General features: G+C 48.2%; 1 protein-coding gene across 3 annotated transcripts in view; it reads left to right on the top strand.

Moving 5' to 3' along the window:
* Positions 1–1,154: 1,154 nt before the first annotated feature.
* The window catches only part of TMEM72 (transmembrane protein 72), a 28,407-nt gene continuing 7,049 nt past the window's right edge, over positions 1,155–22,512 (top strand). The window contains exons 1-2 of one of the 3 annotated variants that reach the window (XM_019710283.3): positions 1,320–1,538; positions 20,345–20,411. In XM_019710283.3, coding sequence (XP_019565842.2) covers positions 1,469–1,538; positions 20,345–20,411 — 137 coding nt within the window. In that variant the 5' untranslated portion in view covers positions 1,320–1,468. Of the gene's footprint in view, positions 1,539–20,344; positions 20,412–22,512 lie in introns of all 3 variants that reach the window. The other 2 variants (XM_019710282.3, XM_019710281.3) reach the window with 2 other exon arrangements.

The raw sequence follows: 22,512 nt of genomic DNA, 5'->3' as shown, positions 1-22,512 counted from the left end.
TGCTGCCACCTGGCCCCCCAGCTACGCCTGCTAGTGCAGTGTGTGCCACAGGACTCAGGGAACAGCGTCTAAGGGTTTGGTAAACACAGTCTTCTAGTAAACACAGTCAGATAACCCAAGAAATAAATATGTCAAATCATACATTTTTAAACTTGGTCTCAAAGATCCCATGAACACTGAGGTTCTTAAACTCATTCAAGGGGCCGGGGGAGATGAAAAACAATGGTAGTGTGTATGGAATGCTATGAAATCTTAATCAATTTAATCAATCAAATTAGAATAATTTATTAGCAAATACAGCCTATTATATGAGGATGCATGCATGCATCCTCACCAAAGGAAAAAAGCAAGACCAATTATGCCTGAGTTTTCCCTTGATTAGAATTTGGTCTGGGGTTTTTTCCCTAATTTTTTGGTTGTTTTGTTGTCTATCCCATGTAAGCAACAAAGTAAAAAGATTTCAGAAAAATGGGAAGAAAGCTAAAACTTGATATCATTCCACCTCTTACATCAACTAGTAAATTAAGAATTAGTGAAAGCCCACAATTGCCAAATGTTAGAGGTTGGGCTTCTTGGCGCAGCTCTCAGAAAACACTTTGAGAAGCACCAGTGCAGGCAAACCTTCTCATTTTCTGCAAAAGTTGCTAAGGCTCACAAACATCTTTTTGTTTCCCCAAGGTCACCAGTTAATTATTGACATAGCAACTCCCCTCCCAAAGAATCATAGTGATTTCCCACATCACATGTCAGGATACATGTTGGGAATAAAGAAAGGTCCCCGTGTGGAGTGGGCCTGAGCTCAGTATGTCTGATCAGAGTCCAAACATGCCACAGACTCAAAAGCTTTCTAGTCCACCTATACTCAGAAGAATAGAAGCTTGGGACTCATTTCAAAAGTTGTTTCTACTGGTTATTTAAAGACACATCCCTTTCTCCCATATGCGCACAAACAGGGACCTGCCTGCATGCACAGTCACCTCCAGACACGGCCTCTCTGGACCCCCCCGGCCTGAGGTCCAGGTGAGAGTGTCCTGGAGCTGCCCAGTAAGGAAGGGCCTGGGCTGGCTCCTCTGCGGGCTTCCTCCTCCCAGCCAGAAACTGTTCATTGCCAGCTTCAGGCTGCCTGCCTCCAACTCAGCCCTAACCGGCCTGATCTCAAGCGCCCGCTGAGGCTGCAGTGGCTACAGGCCAGGCCCTGGCTGTGCAGAGTGGTGGGGACATTCTTACAAGGTAATGATTAAGCTGAGTGCCGGGCAAGGACACGGGCAGCTGAGCCAAGAAGGTGAGCCCTGTTCACACCTCAGCCAGACAGCGGTGGCCAGGACTGGTTTGGGAAGGCAGAGCCCTGGGGTGCTGGGGCCTCAAGCCGGCAGCACCAGCCTCCCACTGCACACGGACGTCCGAGAGCATCTCAGGCTGGAGCCTCTGCTGCCTGCCCTGAGGGGACCCTGCACTTGCTCCTGGCACCATGAAACTGGAGGTGTTCTGGACTGGGCTGGAATACACCTGCCGGCTCCTGGGCATCACTACTGCTGCAGGTAAGACCCCACCTCCCTCCTGCAGTACCCTGCACACTGGGCGGAGCGGACAGTGCTGCCAGAGGGGTAGAAGCTAGACACATCTGAACACATTGCCTTTCACCTTCCTTCCCAAGACCCCCAAGAAACACTGCTCTGCAGGGCAGCAGTGGATGCAGTGGGGTGAACCTGGGACTGGGAGCCAGGGGGCCTGGTGCTAAATCTGTTTGGTTACCTACCATCTGTGTGACCTTGGGAGCCCCCAGCATCTTCATCTCCCAAATGAGTGGAGGGGTCTACCCTACCTCCTGGAGGGCTATTGTGAGGTGGGGGTGAGGACTGAAGGTGAAGGTGTAAAGGGCCAGATGCCTCACTAAAGCGTTATGTAAATGGTCAATGGAGCGCATTTTGCTTTACTCAAACCACAGCCCGATTTCATGGTGCGAGAATTCCCAGCACTCGGGCCAGCGGAGCTAAGTAGAGGCTGGTCATGAAAATCTTGGGCTTCCCTTAATGCACTGTGGGGTTGGGGGGAAATGGTTCCCGGTGCTGGGCTCCTCTCCCTCACCTGCCTGATCATGGGCTGCCCAACCTGCCGGCAGGACAGGCAAAAAGAGCAGAACAGCACAGCCATGACCCTGAGTGCCACCTGCTCATCTCCCCGATGCAAACTCTACCCTTAGCTCCATGCCCCCCACTCAGCCAGGGTCTGTGTGGGGCAAGTGGGCAGGCAGCATTCTGAGCCCTGAGCTCTGGGCCCCACTGTCCCTTGGGGACAAGGAGGAGACACCCACTGCTCATCAAGTCCTTCCCACCACTAGACTGAATCACATGCACGGATCTTGGTAAATGGGCAATGTCCCCCAGCTGAGACTTAAGCAGTGCTGCTTCCAGCCCCAGCTTTGTCACTTGCTAATGTGTGACCTTGGGAGAGCCACCTAGGCCCTCTGGGATTGAGCCTTCTGGTCTGTATAATGCAGATAACTAGACCTGGTGTTTTGGAGGGTCAAGAACGCACACACTGGTCATAGCTAGGTGGGACTGGAGACGGAAACCTCTCGGGAGAAGCCCCGTGACATACTTCAGAGCTCAGGGACATCTGTGTGATTCCCAGGCACCAGGGTAGGCTCACTGGTAGACTAGCTAGTGGGCTCTGCAGCATGCAGGCGCCCTGAGTTCGCACAGAAAGGGCCCTTCACGATGGGCTGATCCCACCTCTCCTGTTACAACATGGAGCATCGGAGTTCAAATAGGGGCAGTGACCTTGCCCAATGTCACGCTTCAGGACAGAGGGACAGTCAGCCTGGAGCCTAGTCCTTTGACTTGAAAAGGCCAGGACTCTGGTCAAAGAGCTCCCTACCTCGCAGAGTAGGGAGCCCCACCAAGCAGGTACAAGGAAGGGTCTGGAATTGCTCTGCTGAGAGCCCTGAGTAAGCTGGTGGGGGAGACAGCTCCAGCTTCTGTTCCTTACACGTATGGGAGTGACACCAAGGTTCCCAGCTGCCATCCTGGGGAGGGGGAGGTTACCCTAAGTAGGGTCTCCATGTCTGGGTTCCAGTCTTGGTCTACAACTATTGATCTTAACTCCACCCTGCCCTCCTCTAAGCCTTGGTTTCCAAATGTGGAAGCACACCCCTTTCAGCTCTCAGATATCACAGTGACAGTCCCCGCGACATACTCTGCCCAAAGCCAAGGCCTGCCTCCTGTCTGTGAACTGTTTTAAGATGGATTAGCTAAAGACAGTTTAAAAGTCTGATTTATCTCAGCCAGTGGAAGGGTCTGCAGCCATGTGTACATGCGCACACACAGAGCTGCACCTCTTGACCACAACCCTTATCTCTGCACAGAGGGTGGTTGTTAAGGCTGAAGATGGGCTTCTTCCTTGGCTTTGAAATATGATCCAGGCTAAAAATAGGCCACGAGCTACCTCCTAATGGCCAGGCTTTCCAATATTCTTGTTGGGGTTTTCTAGCGTTCTGGGAGCAGGTGGGAAGCTAGAGAGGGGCTTTGGTGCTCCCAGGCATATCCCGAGTTTCTTCCAGCATCACTGAACTCCTGGCCTGTTTCCAGTTTTTCAGATTTGCAAATTCCTTATTCACTTAAGCTTCTTTTTTATTGAACTCTCGGTTGAGAAGTCCACACCTCATTATAGGGGCATTGCTACTGGAAAGGAAATAACACTTGAGACAGAGATTGTCAATTTTTAGGAACTCCAGAAGACCTACAGGAGCCCCTGGACCCATTGTGGGAAGGAGTGTTGTTCTCCAGAAGCTCGGAAAAGCATGTAACCCGAGGTCGCCCTGCGGGGACCGGGCAGCTCCCATCCACTGATTTCCTCCCTTAACCCTCCTTCCCTCTGCAGACAGGGTCTGGGGCTGTCAGAGGCTCCAAAGGTACAAAGGGGACTCCACCAGGATGGCAAGGCCCGGCATCTTGGCAAGAGCGTGGCCTGCACTGGTGCTGGCTGAGCTCATCTGTCTCTCTTCACCAGCCCCTGTGGATGAAGCTCCATTGGGACGTCCAGGGGTCAGTCCCATGGCCATGTGGCCCCACCCCCATGTCCAGCCCCAAACCACAGCCAGAGTGGACAATACAGAGCATTGCTACTGTCAAATAGGAATAAACAGGTCCTGGACAGACTGCACCCAGCCAGAGTATTTCTAATATTAGTAAACTCTCTCCCTTTGAATCAGTCATAAGGTTTCCAGGTCATCACAAACCCATTCCTCCCCATTAGTCTTATACTTAGCTGGCTTCACTCATTTGCATGACCTTTCTGGCCAGTAAGGCATTGTGTGTCTGTGTGTCTGTGTGTCCCCGTGTCCCCACATATGTGACCTCTCAGCCTGTCACTGAGATGTGGCCTCAGCGGACACAGTGGGGAACAGCACACAGATGGTGAGCACTCCCCACTCCTGTTCAGATGACAGACACCTACCTGTCCATCCGTCAGGGCAGGTCGTCACTGGGTCTACCAGAGGGCAAGGCCAGACTCAGGCTCCAGGGGTCCCTCAACCTTGTGGGTTGTCCTCACTGCAGACTAATCGTCAGGAGAGGGAACCTGGGAAAATGGGTGGTAACTGAGATGGGAGCACAGCAGCCAGGGTGCTCCTCCCCTACAAGATTCGTCCCCATCCCTGTTCTGGGAAGGCAAGATTGGCTTCCCTTTGACTTTCTGCAGTCTTCTTCCTGCCCCCGAAGGTGAGTCTCCATGAACTTCCTCACCACTCCTCATCCCAAAGAAAAAAAATGGGAGGAGGTCCCTGTGTCAGGGCAGATGATGCGCCTTCTGGCCCCCAACTTGGGTGGGGTATGGAAGAAAGAGGGAAGACTCCTTTCCCTAAGCCCTGACAACTGGAGGGAAAGCCCTCTCCTCACAGTTGTGTCCCTGCCCATGGGCACAAGCCTCCCCAAAAGAGGAGATGCCAGGAAACTGTCTCTGGGCCCTTTGGTGAGACCTCCCAACTTTCCTCAGAGCAAAGGGGCTCAACGACTTTATACTCTTCCAGTCTCAGCTCTGGGTGTAATAGCTGACGATGAACATTAATATTTGAGTATTTACTGTGAAACAAACTCTGCTACATGTTTTAAAGATAGTATCTCATTTCATATAACTACCCTTTGCAGCACCATCATTTTCATCTTCATCCCCATTGTATGTAGGGTGAAACTGAGCCTTGGTCGGCTGATACTACTTGCTCCAGGTCTCACAACCAGGAAGCAGGGAGGCAAGAGTTGAACTGATAGTGGTCCACTCTTACTCATTGTGCCCTCCACCTAACTCAGGCTAAGGGATGTGTTTTCCATATCTTGGGATGTGACTTCAGGATGCACACAGAGGGTACCAATGAGGCCTGACCGAGGTCACCTGTCAGTCTATCCTAGTGCCCCCATCAGTAACTCCTGACCACCCACAGGCTCAGGCAGGTGAGTCATGCGGAGGATGGGCAGTTACAGTGAAGCATAGTCAGGAATGATCAAACACTTCCTAAACCTAAAGACACTGTTATTCGGTCCAGCTGCTCATTCTGTCTCTGAATGACTGCCACACGTTTTGACTGGCACTACCTTGACCATCCTGCCAAACCACTCCTGGACCTCATCCAGGGACAAATCTGCACACAGCCCCAGAGGAAACTATCACAGTAGGGCCTTCAGTGTTTGGATCCAAAGGTGCATGACTGACTGACATGCTGTAAAAACTTACCTTGCGAAAGCCCTCCAGTGTCTGTGAGGGCCAGATGCTGAGCAAAGTCCCATTTTACAAATGAGGAAGCCGAGGCTCAGAATGTTTCAGTGGCTTGGCAGAGGCCACACAGCCAGTAACCAGCAGGGCCAGTGTGGTAGCCTCAGTCTGCCCACTCCCAGGGCAGTGATGGGTATACATCCAGGGCCTATGGGCACACAGTTCCAGAGGGACGGGCACCACACAGCTAAGCAGGAAATGAGCTGGAATTGAGACAGGCCATTGAGAAGTCCTGCTTGTGAGGTCAACGTGCTACTTCCCACAAATCAACTACTTTGGACCAAACTGGGATCACTTAGGGGTTTGCTGTGTGCCAGGTTCTGACCCATTAGCCTCTCCTTTACATCAAGGACAGGGCCACATTCCCAGCAGCCCCATTTCTGCCACATTCCATTCCAAACGGAGACCAGGTCTATTAATATAGACTAGGACAAAAGAAGCATTTAAACCCAGATGTCCTCATTATTTTTTTTTACAGAGTCCAGCAAATGTATTGTTGAGCCCCTATTCAAAGCCTTCAGAATCACACTTAATGCTTCGGAGGCAGCCATGTTGGGCTCTCCATGCTAATTTCCACCCTTCTCAAATGTACATCCCTGTGACCCCCTCCTGCCTTCTCAGGAAGCTTCATGCACTACAACGCATCTGCAGGTGGATTTATTACCCACACTGTTTTCAGATCCTCCAATCAGATGTTGACTGTTTTCCTTTTCCGATCTGATTGTCCCAATGAGTAAATGAAATATCCCTACCTCTGTTCCACCCTCCTACCACTGAAAGATAACATGATTTGGCTCAAGCATTTCTTTCTTTCCTTCTATGTGTCTGTGTCCTCCTTCTTAGATTAAAAACAAGAAATCTAGAACTCCACTTAGGATTCATTTATTTGGCAAACCTTTGCAGTTTTCACTTTGTGCAGTAGAAACCCATATATTAGGATGGCATGACTTCCACCTAGAGAAGCACACGGTGCCATGAGGGAGACAACCTAGAACATCCTGGCACCAAGCACTAACGCATAGTGTTTGGGAGATGAATTTGTATCCTTCTCCACCACTGACTAGGTGTGTGACCTTAACATGTTACCTAACCACTGTAAACATCAGTTTTCTCATCTATGAAATGGGAATAACAAATGAGGATTATGAGCATACAATGAAACAGTGATTAAAGGAGGAAAATGCCTGGCATGTAGATTCTCACTCAGTGCTGGGTAATTTTAAAGGAATGTGCAGAACACAGGGACTGTACAGTGTGAGGGAGGGACTCATGGCAGGACATGAAAAGCAGGAAGATTAGAAGAAAGGAAAAAGGAATATACGACCCTTGAAGCTGGAAAGGAGGAAGGGGCTAGTCTGTGAAAGGTCTTACACTGAGGAACATTTTCCTTCACATTTTGAGCTTGGGTCATTATGATCAGCCCATGGGTACTTAGTTATGTCTGTACCACTTGTAATGATCCAACCAGAAGGAAGATGGTAGCCTTATTTTATTTTTCATTGGTTGACAGTTCTTTTAAGATTGTCTTTAGTTCTGTACAACAATCTGAGGGGATTATTATTAAAAAGTAATGTAGTCAGATACAAGCAGCTGACCCTTGGGAGAGGGAGTAGTCTTGGGGCTTCCCCAGAGCCATCTTGGCTTGCCATAGGCCAGGTAAGGGTCAGGTGAAGAAACATGGCATGGACGGAGAATACCTACTGGCGTGGTCATTGTTTTCTAGCACCAGGAAAGCTGCCATGTGGAAGAATGAGCAGAGAAATATTCTCTTTGAATGCAAGATAGAATAAAGAGCAAATAATTTGGGCAAATACCTTGAACTGAAATCAAGACCTAGAAGAAATATTCCCCATAGGTCCTTATAAGGAAGATGCCATTCTGTGCTGGAGGTAATATCCTCAATATTTTCAGTGAACCCTGCAAGTCTGCAGAGTTCCTTAACATAAACAATGGCACCATCAAAAAGTGGATATCAGTCCAGATGGCTTCACAGGTGAATTCTACAACATTCAAGGAAGAAACCATATCTATTCCATATACACAACTCTTCCAGAAATTTGAAAGGGGGAATAGTTCTCAACTCATTCTATAAAACTAGCATTACTCCAATAGCAAAACTAGACAAAGACATCGTAAGAAAACTACAGACTAATATCCCTCATCAACATAGATGTAAAAACTCTAAACCAAGTTTTAGCAAATTAAATAAAAATATATAAAAATGATAATATATTATAAGCAAGTAGAGTTTATCCCAGAAATGTAAGCTTGCTTTAATATTTAAAAATCAATTGATATAACCGGCCACATTAACAAACTAAAAAGGAAAAACCATATTACTATCTAAATAGATACAGAAGAAGCATTTGACAAAATTCAACATTCATTCATGATAAAAACTATCATCAAACTAGTAATAGAAGGAAATGTTATCAGCCTCAAAAGGACATCAATAAAAAGCCTACAGCCACTGAAAAGTAAAATACTGAACACTTTTGTCCTAAGATCAGTAACAACACAAGGATGTCCACTCATCACTTCTAGTCAACGTTGTACTAGGAGTTCTAGACAGTTCAATAAGGCAAAGAAAAGAAATAACAAGCATTTCGGTTGGCAAGGAAGAAAAAAAACTTGTTATTCACAGATGACATGATTGTCTATGAAAAAGCTGATGCAATCTACCAGAAAAGCTACTAGAACTAACAAAGGGTTTCACAAGATTGCAGAACGCAAGATCACTATACAACAATCAATTGTATTTCTATATACTAGCAACAAATAATAAGAAAATAAATTTTAAATGTAATTCATAACATCAAAAATATAAAATGCTATCTGACAAAATCTATACAGTAAAAACTAAAAAAAAAATTGCTGAGAGATAATAAAGAAGACCTAAATATATGGAGAGATATATTTTGTTCATGGGTAAGAAGACTCAATATCATTAAGATGTTAATTCTCCCCAAAATTTCTCTATGTCTGAGTGCAGTCTCAGTCAAAATCTAGTGGGTTTTGTGTGTGTGTTTCTAAAAATTGACAGGCTGTTTCTAAAATTCACCTAGAAATGCAAACTCCCTAATATCGCATAACCAAAACAACTTTGTAAACAAAGAGCAAAGCTAGAAATTTAATACTATCTGATTTTTAAAGACTTATTATAAAGCTACAGAAATCAAGGCAGTCCAATTTTGACACAAAGACAAATCAATTAATAGAACAGAGTCCAGAAATAGATCTAGACATATATGAAAAACAGAATTTTGACTTAAGTATAATAGAAAGGTAATTTAGTGTAGAAAGGATAACTATCTCAACAAATGGCACTGAACAATGGAATATCCATTTACAAAATATATATATATATATATATATATATATATATATATATATATATATATATATATATACACATTGTACCATATACAAATAAAAGACTCAAAATGGATTATAGGCATAAATATAAAACCTAAAACTATGAAACTCCTAGAAAGTAAGATAAAACCTCAGTAAAGTGTTAGGCAGAGATTTCTTAGGTACAATACCAAATTTCAATCCATAGAAGAATTGCACACCATCAAAATTTAAATTGGTAAATTGCACACCATCAAAATTTGAAACTTTACTCTTCAAAACATAACTTGAATAGAATGAAAGAACAAGTCACCAAAGAGATACGGTGGCAAATAAATATATGCAAAAAATGCTCCGTATCATCAGTCTTTAGGGAAATGCACATCCAAGCCACAGTGAGACAATACAACCTGCCATTAGAATGGCTAAAAGTAAAAAGATTCACCATGCCAAGTGTGGGAGTGCTGGTGAGGATGAGGAACTCTCATACACCACTGATGAAGATGTAAAATGATGCACTCACTTTGGAAATGGTTTGGCAGTTTTGTAGAAAAGTTAAATGTAAACCTACCATATGACCCAATCATTCCACTCCTACGTATTTACCTAAGAGAAAAGAAAGCATATGTCCATGCAAATACGGTGCATGAGTGTTCATAGCATCTTTATTTGCAACAGCCAAAACTAGAAGCAACCCAAGTGCTCATCCACAGATGGATTATAAACTGACCAAGCTATATCCATGCTACTTAGCAATAGAAAAGCATAAACTACTGACACATGCTACAAATGGATGCATCTCAAAATAATCATGCAGAATGAAAATAGGCAGTCAAACAAACAAACAAACAAAGAGTACCTACTGTATGATACCATTTAAATAAATTTCGAGGAAATGAAAACTAATCTCTAGTAATAGAATGTAGATTGGTGGTTGCCCAGAGGTGGATGAAAGGGTAGGAGGGTAGGATTACAAGGGTAGCAGGATAGATATGTTCATTATCTTGATTGTAGTGATGGTTTTCTGGGTATATACATATGTCAATACTTACCAACTTGCACTTGTAAATAAGTGCAGTTTGTTATATATCAATTACTCCTCAATAAAACTGTTCTAAAAAGTAGATATGTCAGTTATCTATTGCCAAAATAACACTGTGTAACATCTGCAAAACCTTAGTGGGATGCGGCAGTAGGCTTTCATTAGTCACACATCTGAGTGGGTAGGCAGCTCTGTTTGTGTTGGCTGTTGGCTTGCTAGGCTGGCCTTGTCTAGGATAAAACAGGCCACTCTGCTCCCTGTGACCCTTGTGCTCCAGCAGGGTGGCTCTGGCATGTGCCCATGACAATGACAGAGGCATGAGAGACCATGACAGTGCACGAGCCCACTACACCTCTATGCTGGCATGGCGCCCAAAGCAAGTCACCCTGCTGAGCCAAGACTCAAGGGTTCGGGACATAGACTTCACTGCAAAGTCACGCAACAAAGGGTGTGGATGCCAAGAGAGATCCAGGTTTGGGCGCATCACTGCAGTGTATCACACAGCCTTCTACAGGCCAAACAAAATCGCCATCTTGGCTGGTCAGCATTAGTCTATGGCACATGTTTAGAGAGTCTAGTAGAGAATGGGTGGACTCTCACCTTCAGGAAATTGTCCCCAAACAGGCTTGTGAGAATTATTGGAAGATAGTAAGTGCCACACTATACTCTAAAATTTCTTCTAACTAAATATTTGGAATTTTCTACTATAAAATCTTGGCCTTTACTAACAGTGTATTATGAACCCTGGCTCATAGGTATCAGCTCTCAATCCACACAGAAACCTTCCTGCCATGCTTAGAATCGCCAGAATTTCTCCTGAGTTAAGAGGCCCGCATCTACTAGCTTAATGTCTCAGCAGGTTCTTAGCAACTGGTTCCAACATCTCCATGCTCTTAGCAAGGTGAAAATCTAGCTTTCACCTCTACCACTAGCTGTGGCCTCTTCCAAACCTAAACCACCCCAGCCACTGTCATCAGCCTAGTGCACCTCTATCTGAGTTGTCCTTACAGACCTTCAGACTAGCAGGAGACAGGCCATACTTGAGGATGAAGAGGACCAATAAATAAGACATGGTGAGTTATGAGACTGCCCTCGACAGTGGTGAGCACATTACATTCTCATCTGGCTCCCGACGCAGCCAGGGCTAAGATGACTGGCATTGAAAGCCAGTTAGTGGTGGCCTCTAGTCACCTCTGTGAAGTGTCCTGTGTTGCCACCAGGGCACTGCACTGACTGCAAGACAGGTGTCAAAACTCAGCCCAGCAATGGAGTCAGAACAGACAACCATGAAGTTTGTCCAGAGGCAAAAGCAGCACGAGGCCTGAAGCTGGGGAAATAGCCCCTCAGCAATAGCCCCGCAGGCCCAAGAGCACACTGGCCCGAGCCCGTTAGGCCCCTGGCAGACCGCACAGAGGTATTACAAAGAGATGCTGTGGTGATGGTGGAGGGGCTGGGAAGCACTTAGAACCTGCTCAGGCCTGCAGAAGGGAGCTGAGACAAGAAAATCAATGAGCGACTTCGGGGCGTAGAGAGAGCTCTCAGCCACAATAAAAGTGTATTGATGGAAAGAAAGAATGAAAATAAACCCTATCCTCCCCCTTGAGAGTACTAATGGAAACAACCCGCCCCTCCTAATAATACTATTAGCAATTGCCTACATTTGCACAGCAAACACTATAATTTACTAACACCGAACACTCTTAGCGAGTTAGGCATGTCTTTATTATCCTCAATTTCCAGAAGAGGAAGCCAACGAGAGAGTTATGATTTGTGTGAGGAGCCAGAACTCAGCCTTTCTGATCCAGCCTCATGTGCCCTCTGCCCCAGCACAGCACCTCCTAGCTCTCACTCAGCCGCACTCTGGGACCACAGCTCCAGGTTACTCAGGGGCTCAGGAGGTGGCTGCCTGGCCCGGGCCTGCCCCGCAGCCTCTTGGTCCAGAATCGACCCCTACTAAGCCTGACCTAAAACAAGCAGTTCAGGGAGGTGACTCAGAAGAAAACCCTGGCCTCTGGGAGAACCTACTCTGAGGAGGTTAGACCCAGCCCAGACAGAAGGGGCAGAGCCTAGAGGGAAGGGGACCAGGCTTGACCACAAATGCTTGAGGAAGAAGAGCTGGCTGTAATGGGCACCAAGCAAGAGGCCTCCCTGGGGACTGTGCGGGGAGTGACACCAGAGTAGGGAGGACTGTGCAGGGGTCGGCTTGTGATGTGGTTCCATTGGGCTGGGACGAGGGCTCACGGGATCCTAAGGGACAGAAAACAGGGAGGGATGGGAGGACAGGCCATGTAACAGCAGTGTAAGAGCAGTGTAGCGCCAGCACCTCCCTCCTGCAGCTGGAAGAACACACAGCCAGGAGCCAGGCCGCTCTGCGGGCAAGTCTTTCTTATAGAGAATTGGTTATAATGAAGCCTGATTCTGCGGACGTGTGTGGCATTTGTCTCCCTGTCTCCCTGTCAAACTGTCAGCCCATCTGACTCCATGCTGAGCTCTGGGCAAGGGCCTCAGGGTCATTCGTTGGGGTGAATTGCTAATGAAGGCTACCCATTTTGTACTGAACTAGAGCCCTGTGAAGGCAAAGTTTCAGAGACTCTGGCCAGGCTGCTGCTTGAGGAAGAAGGAAGACCAGAAGTGCAGGCCAGATTCCGTGAGTGTCCAGATATCCTCAAACCACAGGCCATGTACATCTCTGGATGCCAGCACAGGAAGCATGGCCTTGGGGGTGAACGCCTCTCTAAATTTGTGTCCAGGTACCTTGCTGGCCTAATCCTAGACCTGGTTCTGTTGGATGCCATGCCTACATTTGGAGTCCTGGCAGAATTCCTCAGTCCAATGCCACAAAATGAGGAGTTGTCCCCATCCCCATCCACAGGGATGATGTAAGGCCTTTGAGACAGCAGCTGGTCTACCTGTGTAGACTTGGGAAGACAGACACTCAGGAAACAGGGTGGCTGAGCTCCTTCCCATACACCAGTTCCATTCTTTATTCAACACCTCACCCGCTCACTTAAGGCACACTTCATGGTCATTGCCTGGCTTCTGAAGTGCCTGGTTCTGGAGACTAGTCCCCAGGAAACATTTAGGAAACTCCAGACCCTCAGTCAAAATAAGTTTGGAGTCCTATATCTATGTCATGTGGAACTATGGTGACTTCCAAAGATAGCTTGTCCCCAGCACAGGTCAGTGAGCATTCTGGGAGGGGGGAGGGGTAAGTGTGGGGGGCTTGCTTCATCACAAGGCACAGGGTGGCTGTCAGGAGCAAGTACTGGATACAGTTTAAGGAATTCTCCTGAAGCAGGAAATCCCACTTTTTTATTTCCTCACTTTTTCCACTGAGCATCTTTTTAAAATGAAGCTGCAGAAGGGTCCTGCTTAGGAGAGGCAGGACCTCATGGATGCTCCATAAAATATTAAGGTACAAAACCACCCTAGGATTCTATGGTCCCAAAGGAGGCCCCAGACACCAAGCCCCGTTCCTAGGAGACAACATCTCCAAGGCCGTGCATGCATTTGGGCAGGGGGATAGATGCTGCAGGACCAAGGAACCTGGGAGTTGATTTCCCGACAGCCAAGTTGAAGACCCAGTGAGAAGGGCCAGAGGCCACAGGGCTCTGAGGAATACTCACTGCTGAAAGGGTCAGAACACACACCCAGCCAGACACGGGGTTTCTGGGCCAAAACATCTCAGGTAGTTAAAGAGTAGGATGAGCCGCTTTTCCACTTATCTCAGGCCGCACAATAAAACCACTTGAAACTTAGTGGCTTAAGACTATCACCATCTCATTATGCTGAAAATTCTGTGGCTCAGTAATTCAGGCAGGGCCCAGAGGAGACGGCTCATCTCTGCTCCACAAGGACTGGGTGCTCAAGTGGGGTGACTGCAAGGGCTCATCTAAGGCCACATGCTCTGCGTGTTGGCTGGGTTCATCAGTCCTCCTCCTCTTTGCACCTTCTGGGGCCGGGATGTCCAAGACCACATCTTCATTCATGCGCTCCAGGCCTCGCTGAGAGGGCTCAACCAGCTGTGGCTGGCTGCTCGTGTTTTCTCCACATGGTTAGCTTGGCTTTCTCTCACATGGTGGCCTCAGGAGCATCAGACTTCTTACATGGTGAGTAGCTTCCATCCAAAACAAGCATTTTTAATAGGTCTGGGTAGAAACTCTTTGCAAATTAGCTATGCAAGTTCCCGAAATTTACTTCTAGAGCATTCTATCAGACAAGTGAGTCACTAAAGCCAGACTATATCCAAGGGGAGGAGAGTTACTATATTTATGGGAAGAGTTGCAAAGAATTTGTATCCAGCTCAATCTAATGCGTCTCCTGTAACAAAGAAACCCCAAATTGCATGGCTATAATTAGAGGTATTTCTCTCACCTAACAGTCTAAGTACGTGGGGGTCAACTCCCATTTTCTGCCATTGGTCCAGCAATAACCTCACCCAGTCTCTGGGAGAGTTGCTGCTGCAGGGGTCAGCAGAATTGTCTTCACAAGGATACCATTCCTGGCTCACTTACGTCAGAGATGGTAACGAGCAGTCATGTAAAGCCTGAGAGAGCTTTGGGGAGATAAGTGTTAGGAACTAGAGTAAGTCCTTGCAGGAACAACGGTCCCCAGGGTAGTTGGCTGCACCCAGATTGCCGATGGAGGGTTTTCACAGGACCACAGGGCACAGCTTTCTCAATGGGCTTGGCTCCCTTGGAATGGTGAAAGGAAGTTGCAATGTGAAAGAGGACCTGAGATTGTGGGCCCAGGAAGCCACACTGTCACTGCCCCATGTAGCCCCATGACCTTGTGCAGCCCCAGGAATTATACGGGGAGGCACCCAGAGACAAGCTCCTGTCCCTTGTCTGCACGCGTAGCCGTGGCCGTCACAGTTGCAGACTCGAACTCCTGCTGCTCCATCTTCCTGGCATCACCTTGCCGTCCTCCTCTGCGGAGCCTTCCTCAGCTTCCAGCCAAGTGGAGCCTGCACTCTTCCTGCTCCCAGAGTGTTGTGGCCTGTTCCCACGTGGGGACATCACTTTGTTTCCTGGGTCTGAGACGGTATGCCCAGGCTCAGACCCATATTTCCTTTGCGCCCCTGTACTTTACCTGGGCCTGACACAGAGAATGTGCCGTGAATGAGGGTGTGGACTCTCCTGGGGGGACTTTGGGCCTTCAGTGCCCTTGGGTTGCTGGGTGGAACTGCCCTGGGTGGGGAAATTCAGGCTGCGACCACTTCTCACTCTCAGAAGAGAGCTCGACCTGCCGAGGCTGAGGGCCCTTTGCCAGATGCCCAGGGTGAGGGTTGGATGGGCGGTAACCACACAGCTTGAGCACCAGGCAGGTCACTGAGGCAGTGAAGAGGCGGTTTCCTGGCTCTTTTTTTTTTTTTTTTAAATTAAAGTTTATTGGGGTGACAATTGAGGGTAAAAGGGATCAAATATATGGTGATGGAAGGAGAACTGACTCTGGGTCCTGGCTCTTTCTCATGCAGACATTGCAAAAATCCATTCACAAGTGGGCTTGGGAGATGCAGTGGTCTATTGCCCACAGCGACACAGACCTCATTCACGGGACACCCCTCCTCCATGCTTATGAAGAGCCCAAGGAAATGTCCTCCTCCACCTGCACCATTCTCACCAGAGTCCTTCCCCTGCCAGGGACCTGGGAACCAGTGGAATTGGTCCTGTTCCTGGCTTCCCTCTGCCCTCACTACCAGTGTGCCTTGAAAGGTGCTCACTTCCAGGATACTGGTCCTTGGATTTTTCCATAAATAACATGGGGTTGACAATTTTCACCTCAAGGAATGTTGTGCAGAGTAAATAAGATGTATGTAGAGGGCCTACTGGGGTGTGTGGCACATGGTATGACCTCCCTGAGAGGCAGCTTGCTGGGCTGGCATGCCCAGGGAGCTTCCAAACCCAAATGCCTCTGCTCACCTGTGACCATCCCACACCTCTGCTTCCACTACCCAGAAAACAGTGAGAGACCATCATGTTTCAGCAGGACACGCCCTTCTCCTCTGTGCCTGGGAAGTCTCCTTATCTGGGCCCATGATGGAGCAAACCCCCTTCTCTTGGGTGCTGCCCTGCAGACGGGTGAACAGGGTCACCTGGGCATACCATCAGGAGCCACAGGGTGAACTTTGCTTTAAACCAGGCCAACAGAGGAACTGGAGGCTACCAGTGTGCCAGAAGCGGGTTCCCGGAGCACGCCGGGCAGTGTCCAGTAACTTGCTACCACCTCCCGTCTGCCGGGCAGTCTTACCAAAGCCTCTTACCCCTTCTGCCTGATGTGGAAAGCTTTCTGAAATGCCAATCTGAACATGTCACTCAGCTGCTCCAAAACACTCAAGGCTCCCCCTGCCCAACCTGTGAAGTCTGATTAAAAACCCACAGTCCAGCCTCAGTCACATGTACTGCCCCCTCCCTGTGACCCTGCTCCAGATGAAATAACCTTCTGTCATAATGGCGAGGAGGGGTCTTCCTGCAATGCCGTACCCCTCCATTTGCACATGTCTATTTCCTGCCTTCCCAGTGCACCTTGCATGAATCCTCTTTATAACATCTTTGCTGGTAATCCCCAGGAATGGCTCTTCTCTCTCTGGCCCCCTGAGCACTCAGATAAGCCTCTCTTATAGCCTGGGTCACCATGCTTTTCTCAGTCTGTATCTCATTTCTCCCCCTGGACCAAGCATACCCCAGAGAGGAGCCCGATGACGCAATTCAGCGCACCATAGGGCTTGACCTAAGATCACCCCAACAGGAAACCACAGATGACAGGAAAGCAGTCTAGGAAGAGCTACCAGGAGACACCAAGGAGTACAGCCAAATAGGTCCAGGGCAGAAGTAAGACAGTGGTTGAGGCCGCAGGCAGACAGATGCAGGGGACAGAAGGAAGGACTTCATTTTGATTCGTGTTGTCTCAACCTCGCATGGTCTGCCTCTGAGAATGGGAGCCCCAGAACTGGGAGGATCAAGCCGAAAGTATGTGACCCATTGGCCCTGGTGACAAGGGGCCTTAGGGCTCCCATGAAAATCCCACTGGCTCCCTTAAGGATCTCCTGACCTGAGGACCCCTGCTCCTGGCTCCATCTCCCTGCCCTCCTCCTCTAGCCAGAGGGCGTACCTCTGTCCTTGGGCTTGCAGAATCCAGCATTGCTGTGGTTGGTTGAGAGCTTTTGGCTGGTGGCCCCACTTCCCTTAGTACAAAACGGGCTAGATGCAGCCTGGGGAAGCTGACACGTCCCGAGTTAGAGGGAGGAAAGAGCACATGTGTATTGACCACTTGACACTTACCAAGCACAAAGCTCTGCATTTCAGACTCATTTTTCTCCAATCCAAGAAACAACTCTGTGAGGTATAACTTATTCTCCCCATTCCACAGATGGGAATCCTAACTCTGATGAGTTAAGTACTTACCCATTTTACCAAGGTCATAACACACAGAACTGGGATTCCAACCCAGCTGTCTCACTTCTCTGTTGTTACTTGATTTTTTTTTTTTTTAACTGCAAACAAGCCCTGCCTCTAGAGTATTCCTCAAATGCCCCTTTGACTGTTGACCCTTTGTTTCAGTCAAAAGGTATCAAAATAGGTCTCCACACACAAAATGGGTGCAAGTAAGGGAAAGGGGCTGCATTCCCGAGACTTTTACCTTCCAACTACTGACATCCTGCACAGGCCCATGCAAATCTACAAAGACTACAATGTGAATGAAGCCCCTGCCAAAAATTAACAAGCAATTTCACTGAACATTTACGATGTTCTCGGCATCGATTAGCTTACTGAATTCTCATAACGTTATGTGCAAGAGGGATAATTAAGAAACTGAGGCTCCGAGAGATTGAGTGACTCAGCTATTAACTAGAGAATGTGAGATTGAAATGCAGGATCTGACCTAGGCATCCACAGTTAATTGGTTTATTTGTTTTACTTACACGTTCCGTGCCTCAGTTTTCTCTTCTGTAAAATGAGGCTAACAGTACTGTCACATAGGACTGTTGTAAGTTAATAGATGCTAAATGCTGAGAACAGGATACATAGTGAAAATTAAATGGGCATTTGCCTGCAAAACACACACACACACACCACAGAGCACACACATACGAGGTCTGACAATTAAGTTCGTGAACTTGTTGCAACGATGTTGCTAACCTTTTTTGATATCGGAGGGATTATTCATTATGAATTTATACCAACTAACTAAGTTTACTATTTGGAAGTGCTGAATAGGCTGCGTGAAGATGACGACCTGAACTTTTTGCCAACAATTCATGGCTCTTGCATCACAATGTACCAACTCACACAGCACTGTCCACGAGGGAGTTTTTAGCCTGTAAACAAATAACTGTATTGGAACACCCTCCCTACTCACCTGATCTGGCCCCCAATGACTTCTTTCTTTACCCAAAGATAAAGGAAATATTGAAAGGAAGACATTCTGATGCCATTCAGGACATCAAGGGTAATATGATGACAGCTCTGATGGCCATTCCAGAAAAAGAGTTCCAAAATTGCTTTGAATGGTAGACTAGGCGCTAGCATCAGAGCATAGCTTCCCAAGGGGAGTGCTTCGAAGGTGACTATAATGATATTCAGCAATGAGGTGTGTAGCACTTTTTCTAGGATGAGTTCATGAACTTAATTGTCTTACCTCGTGTGTGGTAGACAGTGAAAACCAGGAAACTGTTCACCACCTAGAGCCAGAAGTCTCAAGTTCGGTCTGTAGGTCCTCTACGTTTGGGCCTGTGTGTGTCCTTGTGAGAACAATGCAGGTCACTGAGCCTCATTTTCCTCCCCGTAAGATGGGGAGGATATAACTCCCTATGCCTCAGGGCTGCTGGGAGGAACCAGGATGCGTGTGACGATTGTGCGGACACCATTAAGTTCTCTGCAATTATGTTAACAGTGCAGAGGTGTATAGCTGAGCAGCACCCCCAGCCGCTCACCTGGGACGAGCCAGCTTGACCTAAGTCAAGGTGCTCTGTCCCTCCTCCCTGCAGCGCTTCCGTAATCCCCCCAGAAGTGAGGGGTGGAAGTGCTGGTGGCCTAAGAAAGGGGTTCCGCACTGCACTTCAGGAGGCAGTACATCTGCAGTGGATTTGGGGCTCAGGTCGCCCAGGGCTGGAAGTGTACACAGTATCTCTGCCAGGGAAGAGAGGTGGCATCAGGCCCAGGGAAGCTGCTGAGGGGAGCAGAGGAAGGGCCACTCAGGGCCACCTTTGACAGCTCAGCCCACTATCTCTGACTTTGTGGGAGGGAGACATGGTGAAGCCACAATGGCAAATACCTGGATATGTTATCTGAGCCCAAAGACAGAAATATAGGGTGCATGGGGCCAGAAAGAGGTCTGATTAGTGGGCCAATGTGGTCCTGGAAGAAGGTCTAGGAACACCTGAGTGCTGACTGTGGAATGTTTCCATCAGTGAGTGAATGGAGCCAAAGGCATGGCTGGTTGAGTGAAGCTATGAGAGCAAGGGAGTCCCTGCCTGAGGAGGTAACAGGGAGCCAGCAAGTCTGGAAAGGTGGTTCCAAGACAAAATTCACCCTGGACAAAAAATGAAGGTCAAGTGTTTGAGCACCAAATGCCAAGAAAGGGCAGGAGGAAAGATGAGGCTGAGCAGCATCCCATGTCACAGCAAACCCCCAGGGGCTTAATCAGCTCTGGGTCCAAAGTAATGAGCCCAGAGTGTGTGATGCAGCTGCCAAAACAGCAAGTGAAAAAGAGGTCTCAGAAGCAGCAACAACAGGCAGGTCCCATTGTGGCCAAGCACTGAAGCCCAGACACATAGCACAGATGGGCATGGGCCTACAGGACGACGAGGGCCCTGAGGCCAGAACATGTGAAGGACCACTGTGCAGCAGAGCGTTTGGTAGCCTGTCAGCATGGGCTATCTCTGGGATACTCAGGGGTCGTGGCATGACCAATGCAGGCAGAGGATGACGTCTGCACTCTGGGGAGCCTGGATTAAAAGACCTCTAGGGTTCTGCCTGAAAGCACTCTGGTTTCCACAGACCAACTCAGAAGGATCCCTGCTTTCTTGTATCTTCCCAGCCACCAATCCCTGTGCCACGTGTGGAAGAGCCTCCCCTGGCTCTCATCCCCTGGGAGAAGGCTCACTCTATGCAAAAGAGCCCTCCTCAGGGTATTACTGTGGCTGGAGCACCTGGGCCACTGTCTCCCCTCCTCTTCCCCTCTTAGTGTTGATCGGCATGGGCACCGAGACCTTCCTCCAGGGGCAGTTCAAAAGCCTGGCCTTCTACCTGCTGTGAGTATGTGTGAATGTGCTCCTGCCTACATATTCTCCTCCAATTCACCCTGAGTCTGTCTGCTCAGACTGACCTACCCTTTCCCAGGCTAGGGCCATCCTATCCCAAAGGTGGGAGGAGAAGAGGGGCTTTAGGATATTCTATGCTTTGGGAATGGCTTTAGTCAGACCATCCCATAAATTAACTAATTATCCTTCCTTCCATCCACCTATACAACTTCTGATTCACCCATCCACCCATCCATCCATCCATCCATCCATCCACCCACCCACCCACCTATCCATCTATCCATGCATCCATCTATGAGATCTGACAATTAAGTTCATGAACTCATCCTAGAAAAAGTGCTACATACTTCATTGCTGAATATCACTCCGGTCACCTTCAAAGTACTCTCCTTGGGAAGCTATGCACAAACACCAATTGCCTAATCCACCTTTCAAAGCAATTTTGGAACTCTTTTCTAGAATGGCCATCAGAGCTATCATCATATTACCTTGATGTCCTGAATGCCATCCAAATGTCTTCCTTTCAATATTTCCTCTCTCTTCAGGTAAAGAAAGAAGTCATTGGGGGCCAGGTCAGATGAGTAGGGAGGGTGTTCCAATGCAGTTATTTGTTTACTGGCTAAAAACTCCCTCACAGACAGTGCTGTGTGAGCTGGTGCATTGTCGTGATGCAAGAGCCATGAATTGTTGGCGAAAAGTTCAGGTCATCTAACTTTTTCACGCAGCCTATTCAGCACTTCCAAATAGTAAACTTGGTACAAATTCATAACGAATCTGATGTCAAAAAAGGTTAGCAAGAAGTTCGCGAACTTAATTGCCAGACCTCATGTCTATCCACTCATTCATCTCTTCAATAATTTCTTTATTCAGCAAACATTAACTGAGCTCTTATTTTAGACAGAGGAAAATCAACTCGAAGGACCATAAATGAGAGCCCATCTCCATGCCCAACACAGTTAAATGTTTTATTTACATTATGTTCTTTAACTCTGGCAGCACAGAAGAGAGTACCACCCTAGTTTTACAGATGAAAAAATTCAGGGGGGTAAGCAGCTCAGCTCATTTTCCAAGCTCATGAGTAGTAGGTCCATCTAGTTCCCCAGCCTCGGTCCTTTCTTCTCTGCCAGCTGCCTCTGCAGACGCCCCCTGGTGGGAAGGAGGTCACTGTGCAGTGGTGTCCCAGAGGGTAGGACAGCATGGAGTCGCCGCTGGTTCTGACCAGCTTCTCAGCAGCCCGATCTTGAGGGATACAGGGAGCCCTGTCTGCCTGCAGAGTCACCAGGCTGTATTCTGTGCTCCCCCACAACCCCCTCAACCCTAGTCATGGTGGCTTCATCTGCATCCTAAGAAGATGCCTGCCCCAGACAAGCCCTTTGTTGTGCCAGGTGGCTCTCACCCACCATCTCCCAACCACATGCTAACCTTCCAGTGCATTTCCCCACTGCCACAGCGTCAGCTACCTAGAAACACAGGTCTCCCTGATGACCTCCAAGGGCTTTTACAGCTCCAATCCACACTCTTTTGTCACCTTCTGGCCTCCACCTTATTCCTTGTGACTCAGTTTACACGCCAGGAGTTTCTGACTCTCCCAAGCTCACCGACATCACCTCACCTCTAGGCCTTTGCTCATCCTGTTGAGCATCCAGGGCGTCTTTCCACCCCCTTCAGCATTCCCAAAGCCTGGCATTCTGTCCGGGGACACCTGCCCCAGGCCAGAAACCCCCACTGGCTGGAAGTGACTTCTTGCTCTGGGTATCCTACTGTCTTGCTGAGCCTGTCCCAGCTTTTGCACTGTCTCTCTGGCATCCAGAAGAAGGCCTGGGCCCCCTCCTCTCCATATGGTCGCCTAGTTCAACCACAAACATCACTTCGGGTAAGAGCTAGGGTTATCATCCTACTGTAACAGGTCAGGTCTGCACTAGTTAATGCTCACTGCTTTCTGCCCAGCACCGTGCCTCTTCCCGACTGCTCTGCCTGTCTCGAGGGGACACGATGCCCATCTGGTCACTCTGTGGTCCAGGCCTAGAAGACGTTATGTCTACCCTCCGTTCCCCCTCCCCTCACTGTGAACTAGTTTGTTTTCTCCACCCAT

This window comes from Rhinolophus sinicus, chromosome 15 (assembly GCF_057876585.1).
Source record: "Rhinolophus sinicus isolate RSI-liver-muscle chromosome 15, RSI-T2T, whole genome shotgun sequence".
In the NCBI taxonomy this organism is placed as follows: Eukaryota; Metazoa; Chordata; class Mammalia; order Chiroptera; family Rhinolophidae; genus Rhinolophus; species Rhinolophus sinicus.
The sequence above is the reverse complement of the archived record's forward strand: the minus strand, read 5'-3'. Positions and strand labels throughout refer to the sequence as shown.